Raw genomic sequence first — 12099 nt, 5'->3', positions numbered from 1 at the left:
ATGACGTTTTTTGCATTTTTCACGCACAAACAGCACTTACAGGGACGATATTATTGCTGCAATACTTTTTACTGTTTTGAAACACAAATATTTGTGTTCAGCGAAGTCTCCTGAGTACAACAGTACCCCTCATGTACAGGTTTTATGGTGTTTTCAAAAATTACAGCGTCAAATATAAGGCTTGTGTTTAATTTTTTTCACATTAAAATTCGCCAGATTGCTTACGTTGCCTTTATGACCCTATGGTAGCCCAAGAATGAAAATTACCCCTATGATGGCATACCATTTGCAATAGTAGACAACCAAAGGTATTGCAAATGGGGTATGTCCAGTCTTTTTTAGTAGCCACTTAGTCACAAACACTGGCCAAAATTGGCGTTTTTTGCATTTTTCACACACAAATACAAACGCTAACTTTGGCCAGTATTTGTGACCAAATGGCTACTAAAAAAGACTGGACATACCCCATTTGCAATACCTTGGGTCGTCTACTATTGCAAATGGTATGCCATTATGGGTGTAAATTTATTTCCTGGGCTACTATACAGTCTCAAAGGCAACGCAACCAATCTGGCGAATTTCAATTTCAAATGTAACACGCTATATTTGACCCTGTAACTTCCCAAAACACCATAAAACCTGTACATAGGGGGTACTGTTTTACACGTGAGACTTTGCTGAATACAAATATGTGTATTTTATTGCAGTAAAAGCAAACAGTATTATGACATTGACAGTTAAAATGTCATGAAGAACGAAAAAAAACGTATTTTCTCCCATTTTTTTCATATTAAATTATGTTTCATAGCTAAATATTTGATATTAAATGAAAGCCCTGTTTCCCCTAAATAAAATGATATATAATAAGGGGGGGTGCATTTAATATGAAAGAGGTGAATTACGGTTGGACAGACATATAGCGCAAATGCCAGGTTTTGTTTACGTTTTGTTTCGTTCACAACTTGTACATTTGGCTGCGGTGTTAAGGGGTTAAATAATCAATACTCAAAACTTTGCAAATATATTAAACAGAAAGGTCTGAAATATCACATTGACAATTATTAAAACCCTTAACTCCGTACGTAGATGAAGCTATTTTGGCAGCATGTACAGCTTGAAATTTTTTCGGTTATGAGGCATCAAGCTTTGCTCATCTGGATTTCAGTAGTTTCTGCCATTTACCGCAGATCCTCTCAAAAGGTATCAAAGGAAAGCCCTACTTGTCCTTTAAATAAGGAAATAGAATGTGTATGGGTGCACTTAAATAGAACGGGTGAAATTGTGATGTAATTCTGCCATGTGTTCATCCTCATAAATCACATTATTACATTGTAAAAAAAAAAAAAATTCTAGATTTTGTTTTGGTTCAGAAGTGGCACAGTTGCCTCCCTCCTTAAAGGGATACTATAATCACCAGAACAACTACAACTTAATGTAGTGGTTCTGGCGTTTACTGCTTTTTTTTTTTTTTTTTTTAAATGTGGTGTGGGCACTTGCCGTTTCTTGGGTTTGGCTCCACTGGCTGTTCCTTCTAAATTAAAACCTGTTTGTAGAACAATAAAAATTAGCGCAGTGTGTTTCGCTGGTTATGTGCAAAAAGCCTATGACTGAGGAATCGTTCAATTGACTATTGTCAGCCAAAGAGGCGAAGCAGCAAAAAAACAACAACAACAAAAAAAAAAACATGGGCTAAAAGGCAAGCAAATCCTCACACAGCATGTTAGTATGCCTAGATAGTTAGCAGGGCCTATAGTGCTAGGTAAACAGGTTTGTATGTCTAGCATATATATATATATATATATGACATCTAAAGGTCACTTAGAGATACCCTATGCAGCAAAACAGACTATAATAGAATATAAAGGTGGTTAGTAGTGCCTGGCACCATCACCTGGTGATCTGTTAAAGCATTTATCAAGGTGTTCACACTTACCTTGCACTCAATACTGGTTATGCTGTCTACACTGTTCCTTTAATGAGAAAACTTTACATTTCTGATGGAAATACACATGGCAAAAGTGTCTTAATAAACCCACTCACCATGACTCCTATTAAACGTACACCTTAGTGTACACATTGCAGGAGGCCCCCTGGTACAATACCTGGAGAACTATTATCATAAACAACATTGCAAACAGCACAAGGGACGTAAATACATTTTTTTCTCTGTCGTAAAAAATAAACATAAATAACGGCTTCGGAGCTAGTGACCGAACAGAGCTGACTGGGATTCTCACACAACGCGAGCAACCCGTACGGCACTCCCGCACCTTCACCAGCAAATCTACGCTGAGCAGACCTGGACAGGCAGCTCACAGTCAGCTAGCCGGACTATGAAAGCTTACTTCTGATTGGTCAGCAGTCTGTACGGCGATCTCTGTGCCCGCGCTTTTTTCAGCCGCCAATCAGGTAGCAGGACGCTAGTAACCCCGCCCCCTTTCCCACCTCCCACAGTTGTGTTGTGCAAATTGTCCCAACATTCCATCCTGCTTTACTGGGCGACCGATGCAGAACGCGTCAATGCTGCGACAGTGCCCGCTGCTGGTACCCCAGGACCTGCATGGGAGAGTGTATGATGGCTTCCTCAGCCTCCAGGTAGCACATACACACACTGTTACTGCTGCAGTTACTGCCATAGTAATGCCTTTGGGAGATATGGGCATTTATACAGCGCAGCTGTCAGTATGGCTTAGGACAAGTTTTAGGCACTAGGAGTGTTACAATCTGTTCTACCTGTTTCTTGGGTTTATTTATTGACCATTTAGCTGTTCTAGTGATATGGCAGAAATAGATTTTAGAGTCTGTGACATAGATGATAACATGTAATAAAAACCTTTTGTGGTACACCTTTTTTTTATTTTTTATTTTATCATACATTCAGATAAATGTGACAACTGCATATAGATGTAGCTCTGCCCCCTGTAATATTTCTGGAATAGTGAGAAGCACACTATGTTCACACAGACCACTTCAGCTGATTGAAGTGGTCTGGGTGCAGTGTCCCTGCCTGTCACACCTAGTCCTGCAATGTGAAACATTGCAATTTTTGAGAAACTGCAATGTTGACAATGCATTATTAAGACAGCCTCCCTCTAGAGGTGCATCAGGGATTTTACAAGACTTTAGGTCGCCTAACTGATGGTGGACGTTCTCACGCTCTGCATGAGGACATACAGCGTCAGTTAAATCCCTATAGGAAAGCATTAAAGGGACTCACCAGTGCCAGGAAAACATTTGTTTTCCTGGCACTGCAGGACCCTGCAGTCCCACTCCCCATCCCATGTTGTTGAAGGGGTTAAAACCCCTTCAGTGACTTACCTGAGTCCAGCGCCGATGTCCCTTGGTGCTTGGTCAGGCTCTGCCTATTCCCCTCCCCCGCCGGCTGACATTGACTTAATGCACATTTAATGCTTTCCTATGGTGATTCCAGCGACGTTGGCGGTCCTCCTGCATAGCGTGAGGACGTCCAGCGTCGTTTAAAACACTTTTCGTGTTCTGATAGACAGCCACTAGACGAGGACTTAACCCTGCAAGGTAATTATTAAAGGACCACTATAGTACCAGGAAAACATACTCGTTTTCCTGGCACTATAGTGCCCTGAGGGTTCTCCCATCCTCAGGGACCCCCTCCCACCGGGCTCTGGAGAGAGGAAGGGGTTAAAATCTTACCTTTCTCCAGCGCCGGGCGGGGAGCTTTCCTCCTCCTCTCCTCCTTTCTCGCGACGTCATCGGCTGCATACGCATGCGCGGCAGGAGCCGCGTGCGCATTCAGCCGGTCTCATAGGAAAGCATTTACAATGCTTTCCTATGGACGCTGGCGTCTTCTCACTGTGATTTTCACAGTGAGAAGCTTGCAAGCGCCTCTAGCTGCTGTCAATTAGACAGCCACTAGAGGCTCTGGAGGCAGGATTAACCCTCAATATAAACATAACAGTTTCTCTGAAACTGCTATGTTTATTAAAAAAAAGGGTTAACCCTAGCTGGACCAGGCACCCAGACCACTTCATTAAGCTTAAGTGGTCTGGGTGCCTATAGTGGTCCTTTAAGGGTGGTGGGAGTTGGCACCGAGACCACTCCAATGGGCAGAAGTTGTCTGGGTGCCTGGAGTGTCTTTTTAATGCAAGGGAGCCCTAATGCGCCCAGGACGCTCACCACACGTGCACATTAGGTCCCCCTCGCCCGATGACGTCTGAGTAGGCGTAGCACCGTAAAATGGTGAGTTAAACTCTATATTAATCAGATCGTGTCTGAGTAGACAGCGTTGCTGTGAAGGAGAAAAGGTAAGGTAAGTAAAATGTTTTTTTATTTTTTTTTTATATATAACCTTGGCAGCACTGGCCCAATCACCTAAACGGTGACTATGACACTGTACGTTTAGGAATACATATTTTATTCCTTTATTTTTAATATACAAATTCTTTCATCAAGGTTTGAAAGGAAATATATATATTTTAAATAATGAGTATATACTAAAAAAAAAAAAAAAAGTGAAAAACTGATCCATACCTTTTTAGTTTGGTAGAACAGCATTTGATTACCTACGATTACAGGGTTTTTCACTAAACTGTGGATTAGGGATCGACTGTTTATCAGTCTGGCCGATATTCTGTATTTTCAGCAATATCAGTATCGGCCAATAAAGATACCGATAATGCAGACCAGGGTGCTGGGGGGCCCAGCACATTTTTACTTACCTTCCCAGCAGCTCCCTTCAGCTCTTGTGTAATGCAGCTCCCTTCAGCTTTTGCGAGTCCCGTGGCCGTCAGAGCGTTACCATGGCAACACTCCGCGCGGCACACAGGCTGCGAGAGTTAGACAGGGGAGCTGCTGGGAAGGTAAGTAAGTGTGTGCTGGGCCCTTTCTGCACAGTCCATGCCACCGGATCAGCAGGGAATGCCATATCCTCCCTCCCTGGCCAGGTAAGAAGCAGGAACTAAAACATAATAAAAAAAAAAAAAAAATGAAATCAAAAAATTAAAATGCCCCCGTCCCATTTTACACACTTAACATACCTACACACACACTACACAAACACACACGCTCTGCATTCATTAAATACACGCACTACACAACACTCTGCACTCATTATATACACAAACACACTGCATTCATTATATATAAACACACAACACAAAAACACTGCATTCATTATGTACACACACACACTATACAAATACTCACGGCACAAACACACACACTCTGTATTCACTATACACACACTACACAAACACACACACTCTGCATTCATTATATACACACTACACAAACACACTGCACTCACTATATACACATTACACAAACACACACTCTGCATTCACTATACACACTCTACGCAAACACACTCAGCATCCACTACACACACACACACACACTGCATTCACTATATACACATTACACAAACACTGCATTCACTACACAAACACACACTGCATGACATAAACAAAAATTAGACGGAATATCTTACATACACATAACAGTGGAAATTCGGATGGTGTGAGTGGCGTTCCTATAACAGGATAAAAAACAAAGGGAACAAATAATGGTGCAGTATCGTTGGTACTGACAGGGACAATTGTAATATTCCCAATAGGATCCCAATAAATTTGCTCTCACAAACAAGGAGCCAATCAATATCCGGCTCAGATCATCAGCTTTGTGGGGTATCAGAGGTCCCACTCCCTCCTTTGTGTGTGCAGAGTCTTCCTTTGGTTGCAATCACAGGCATACAGTAGTAGTAATTGAAGTGCTTTATTCCATAAAGTGCACAAATATGTTAAAAATAAATAAAAACCTTACAGTCTGTACTGGTTAGTCTTGGGAAAGTAGCAATACGCGTTTCGCCTCTCTGGGAGGCTTCCTCAGTTGCTGGTTTCTGCATGCACTACACAAACACACACTGCATTCACTATACACACAATACACAAAGACACATACACACACACACACACACGCTGCATTCCGTAATCAAATACTCTTACTGCATCCACTACACACACATATATTATTGAAAACATAAACAATTCTGACTGGCATGTATATTTTGTGCATTTACCTTAATAAAAAAAGAAATAAATAATAAACATGTTCAGTTAACAGTAGATTTGTGTAGAAATAGTTTATTTCTTTTTAAATGGTAAATGTACAGAATATTGGTATCGGTAAGTTATCTATCGGCCTGAAAGTTCACAGATTATCGGTATCGGCTCTAAAAATATCAATATCGGTCGATCCCTACTGTGGATTGTGTCCGTAAGGATAAAACTAGTAAAAGTGACCAAATTCCGACCGCAATAGCAATTCTCAGATTTACTAAAGCCAAATACAATAGGATATCATCCGGCCCAAACAAATCTGCATCATTCGCCCGTATGCATTCCGTGTCTGGATTCAAATTTGCCCTATCTTATGTAGAACACGGAGTTCTCCATTATTTAGAATAGTGTTTCACAGTAGTTTATCAGTTATATCAGAATCTTGCATAGTATATACCACTGGAAACAGGTAATGATGAAATTACTGCAAGGTGCACTATCTCCAGTTTAAAGGGATAATATAGTATCTCCTCCCTTGCTTCCCCTCCCTCACACCCCCTCCCCCACCCTTTATTTACTTACCTTACCCCAGTCCCAATGTCCCTTGGTGTGGGATGACTCACTTCCCCTTCAACGTCCTGCAACGAGCGGGCGCTTATTCGCATACGCTGCAAATGCCTCGCACATTAAACCTCCCCATAGAAAAGCATTGAGTCAATACTTTCCTATGGGGGAAAAAATCTGATGCTAGGTGTCCTTATACAGAGCCATGAGGATGTCCTACGTCAGATACCGGATCAAAGATCAATCCAGGTAGCACCCCCAGTGGCTGAAAGCAGACTTAGAGCTGCAATGTAAACATTACAGTTTCTCTGAAATTGCAATGTTTTACATTACAGCTCTAAACGCAAAAGGGACACTGCATCCAGACCACTTTCATGAGCCGAAGTGATCTGGGTGCCTATAGTGTCCCTTTAATAAGTTAATCACTCATTTTGAGAGCAACATACGGTATATTGTTTTATTTAATAAAAATAACATTACAGGGTCTATAGCACACAAAGTTTGGAATTTTCTTAATCATAGATGTTTAACTGAAGTGGTTAAATGAAATAAATGAAAAAAAAAAAAAAATATATATATATATATATATATTAAAGTGCAATGATAAGCCTTCTTACCTAAGTCCCCGCCTGCGTGGCAAGCCTTTTCTGATGCTTGGTGATGCCCACCTCTCTTCTGCAGATGCCAATCTTCCTGGTCTCATATACTCAGTGCAAATTATATGCAGATAATTGACATTAGCCAGCCTGAAGCTGCTGTTCTGGCCTGCCTACGGATGTGCTAATGACGCTGCTGGAATTGGAGTGGCACCTCTAACAGAAATTTAAAATATATATCAATATGTGCAGAATTTCATATTGAAAATGAAAGCTGTGTGTACATAGATTTGCAGAAAAACAAGTGTGTTAAGGTATTTTTCTGAACAATGTTTGTTTATTTTATGACATTTTTTGCTCTGGAAAAAGTGCAAGTTATATCTGCAGACACAAGTTCAATTAACTGGGATTAATGTAACTCATTTTCCAAAAATGTAAATATCGCATGAATAGATAGCCTTGTGCTTCATAACTAATCCATATTTCATGCTTCATAACATTTGGACTATAATGCATCTCAAACAGAAAACTACCTTTATCTAAAGGACTTTCATAAATAGAAATCCAATTTAAATAAAAACAGATTTTTCTTTTACAAAAAAATCATCAATTTTATCCACCATGATTTGCTTTCAAAACTTGATGAAATAATTTATTGTATTAAAAATAGTTTTGAGGTGAATATTGTCCTTTAAATCTACTGCTTCACTATTAGAAGCATTGACATTCCGCATCATAATGTTGTACATGATGATGTGGAATGCTAAAACCTTTTGATTTTCGAAAGTTTACAAGAAGTGTCTTTTAGCTGACAGCCACTATAGGTGTGCACTCTGCAAAATGAAAATTAGCTGTTTCTCTGAAATGGCAATGTTTACATTTGTCATAAAAAAATGAGTCCGCATCAATGCACCAAACATTAAGATGGATCCAGTTACTAATTTTTCTGTTGTCTAGGGCGGAATTTAAAGATATTAGGGATGATGTTTCAAATTCTATGTTTAGTTGTAGTGGTATTAAATTCAGTAGAAAAAATATTTTTTAAACTCATTTATTGGGGTAAAGGGGCTTTGTAGTAATAGAACAAAATTGTAACTTGACACAACCTGTATACGGTAATTAAAAACCATTGATGACACATATTTTTTTGTTGTTTGTTTCCATTTCCTTGAAGGGAGTTATTTTTTTAATTTTTTCGCAGATCAGATTTTTTCTTCCTGACAGCTGATTTTACTTTGCATTAAAGGGACACTATAGTCACCTGAACAACTTTAGCTTAATGAAGCAGTTTTGGTGTATAGAACATGCCCCTGCAGCCTCACTGCTCAATCCTCTGCCATTTAAGAGTTAAATCCCTTTGTTTATGAACCCTAGTCACACCTCCCTGCATGTGACTTGCACAGCCTTCCATAAACACTTCCTGTAAAGATAGCCCTATTTAGGCTTTCTTTATTGCAAGTTCTGTTTAATTATGATTTTCTTATCCCCTGCTTTGTTAATAGCTTGCTAGACCCTGCAAGAGCCTCCTGTATGTGATTAAAGTTCAATTTAGAGATTGAGATACAATTATTTAAGGTAAATTACATCTGTTTGAAAGTGAAACCAGGTTTTTTTTATGCAGACTCTGTCAATCATAGCCGAGGAGGTGTGGCTAGGGCTGCATAAACAGAAACAAAGGGATTTAACTCCTAAATGACAGTGAATTGAGCAGTGAAATTTCAGGGGAATGATCTATACACTAAAACTGCTTTATTTAGCTAAAGTAACTTAGGTGAATATGATACCGGAGAAACTGACGGAAGCCAAGCACAGAGAGATGGACACAGGTTTCTTCAGGAAGGAAGAGATTCTTTATTCGGTTCACCAATCGGGACTCAGAGGGACTAATGTCACCAAAATACAACAAGTTCTGAGCCCCGGACAATAGTGCAGGCTCCTTATATAGGCATATAACTCCTCCCATATTAAGCTCCACCCGCACATTCTCTTGACCAATCAATACAAATAAGAATTAACTTCCTGCTTGACCGCATGGCCTGTCCAGCACAATGGAGGAGGGGAATACTACATCCTGTATTCTCGCACATGCTCCGTACACTACTGATCGTATCTTGCCACGTGCAACCAATTGATCGATACGTCAGCATATGCACGTACACATGCCACGTGGTAATCTCGGCCTACTAAATTTATTTTTACCGAGATTCCACCACAAATATAGTGTTCCTTTAACAACAAACAAAATACATATAAGTAAACTGACATCCAGTACATTAGTGAACCCAAGGCCTACATTATTACTGTTGTTTGCAAGAAATGTTTTTTTTTTTTTTTTACTTGTAGCCCCTGTAAATTGTAACTCCCCTTTTCAGCAGCAGTTCAACATTTCCCTTAAATATAAATAGTCTTTCTCTCTATACATACGTAATAAAAAAAATAAAAAAAGCAAATCACATTTTTAAATAGAGCTTTTATACACAAACTTGAACTTAATGCTTTTTAGAAAAATGAAAAAGTGGTTTAGTACATGTACATGAATGAAAGCTGTAAGCATATATTTTTTTCCCCGTTTTCTTACTTGTGCTAGTTTAAAATTGGTACTGTGACACACAATATGTATGGATAAGGTGTGATTCCGGTACACACAGCAATAGTAAGTTGCCAGAAAACTTGTATAGTAAAAAAAAAATAAACAAATACAAAAGTTTTCACCAAGGGCATTATAGTATAAACTATTAGAGCGGCTGCACACACTTTTTTTTCCTCCCACAATAAATTTGGAATCCCACGATACTCCTAAACATTGATCTTTTCACTAGGGAGAGATGTAAACTAAAAACACAAAGTAGAACTGTCACATGTTTTATTTGTAGTGTTTAGGTGGGTGGATAAAAAAAAACCACAAACAAAATAGTTGAATTCTTTTATGTAAAATATGCATTTGACATAAATAAACTTGTTTCTGCCTCCTTTTTTTTTTAATTCTTTATTTTTTCAGTGCAAGGCATAAACATTGTAGCGTTTCATAGATGAGTGGTATGTAGTTATTTAACAATTAGGATCACTTTTAGATTCGTGCACCATTTTTCGTTTTTAATTACGAATTTGTGTAAGTCCTGACAGTTGATGAGTCGCCCTTATGGTGTTGGGAGGTCGGGTGTGTTGTACCTTTCTGTCAAGTGTGTGGGTTTTCGCTATGCTGAGGGTTGCAGTTAGAGGGTCCCGTGGTTAGAGTGATCAGCATGTGTATATGTACTGATGTGTGAGGTGGTTCTGGTGAGTACATGTGCTGGTCCAGGTGCTGTGTATCCTGCTCAGGGATAATCTAGGGTTTGGTGGTCGTGGGGCATCCAGTCACACTATGTGCTAGGTTTGATTACTCCTGACCGAGGGAGTGGTGGGGGGGGTGGGGGGGGGAGGCGTGTGTGGTGGTTCAGGGTTGCCCCAGGGTCTGTGCATGGTGGTAGGTTAACGTTCCCCAGTTTGAGGAGGGTCGTCTTTACTGGGACCCCAACCTGAGCTGTTGTGCCTGGTGGCTAGTGTCGCCCCAGTGGTTGTGTGCGTAGAATACAAAATCGCAAAAGTAAATCATAAACAGGGGGAAGGGGAAGATAGGGATAACATTAGGGTAAACATTGTCAGATGAGAGCCATAATTAAAGTCTCGGACAGACAGTCCCGTGGGGTTAGTGCCGGAAAGCCGGGCAAATGGGTCCCCGGTCTGGAAACTAGTGCTTCATGTCGGGTTGTCTTTTGAGCTCAGTCCTGTTGCTGCCGCACCCGCATTTGCGGACCTCAGGACGAATGGTTGTGCGTGTGCCGGGTCCAAGGTGGAGGTGGAGGTTCCCGCTTGTGCATTGTCCGGCAGGTGCTGCAGGCCGAGGGCCGCCAGGAACGGAGTTGCGTCTTCCACCGAGGTGAGTGTGTGCAGGCTGCCATTTCGGGTCACTGTCAGGGATCCATTCATTCCCCACCTGTAGCTCAAGTTGGCTGAGCGTAGTATGCTGGTCACAGGAGTGAGCGTTTTACGCCACAGGAGGGTTGCCTTCGTAAGGTCTTGATAGAATGACAGGGAGGCTTCTTCAAATTGTATGGGTGTTTTTCCCTTTATTGCCGCCATTATTAGTATTTTGTCATGGGTTGTAGCGCAACGGAGAATGACGTCTCTCGTCGCCGTGGTTGATGTCCCCCTGGGCCCTGGTAGCGGTAGATTCCTTCTATGTTGAATTTTTTGGCCACCGCATGGGATAAGATGGAGGTCAGCAGTCGTCTGACATAATGGGGTAGTTCATCTACTGAGACTGTCGTCGGGATGCCCCTTACTTTGATGTTGGCGCGGCGTTGGCGGTCTTCCATGGCTGTGAGTTGTGCATTGATTGCTCTCTGGTGGGACCAGACCTGTTGCACCGTGTTCTGGAGCTCTGTCATCTGCGTTTGGACATCTGCAATGTCTCTCTCCGAGGCTTGTACCCGGTCTGTGATGGCCTTCATGTCAGTTTTTATAGGAGCGAGTTCGTTTGCTAGTATTTTGTGGAAGTCTGACAGTAGGACCTTCAGGTCATGTCTGGTCGTTGGTGTGCAGTCGTTGGGAGCTGCGGGCGCCATCTGGTGAGTGGCTACCAGTTGGTCTGCCCCTGTGTGCTCGTTTTGGTGGGTGAGGGCATTAGGCCGCTGGGTAGTGACCGACCGCGGAGCCTCCGTAAGAGCGGGGTTGGGGTTGTGCTGGCCTTTGGAACATAGTCCCGATATCCCTGTTTTCCATCGCCGACGTCTTCTGCGACCGGCGGCCCATGGCTGGCATGTGGACCAGGTTATCGGGCAAGGTTTGAGAGTAATCGTCGTTCACTTGCCTCGTGAGTAGCGTCTCCAGGCCTGAGAGGGACAACGTGGGGTAGGCCCCGGTTTTCC

At 41.5% G+C, this 12099-nt stretch overlaps 1 protein-coding gene across 1 annotated transcript in view; it reads left to right on the top strand.

Annotated features, from left to right (window-relative positions):
* Positions 1-2453: 2453 nt before the first annotated feature.
* The window catches only part of FANCL (FA complementation group L), an 83400-nt gene continuing 73754 nt past the window's right edge, over positions 2454-12099 (top strand). The window contains exon 1 of the mRNA XM_063443741.1: positions 2454-2595. Within this exon, the coding sequence (XP_063299811.1) occupies positions 2506-2595 (90 nt within the window). The 5' untranslated portion in view covers positions 2454-2505. The remainder of the gene's footprint in view (positions 2596-12099) is intronic.

The sequence above is a fragment of the Pelobates fuscus genome, chromosome 2, assembly GCF_036172605.1.
Source record: "Pelobates fuscus isolate aPelFus1 chromosome 2, aPelFus1.pri, whole genome shotgun sequence".
NCBI lineage: Eukaryota > Metazoa > Chordata > Amphibia > Anura > Pelobatidae > Pelobates > Pelobates fuscus.
The sequence above is the reverse complement of the archived record's forward strand: the minus strand, read 5'-3'. Positions and strand labels throughout refer to the sequence as shown.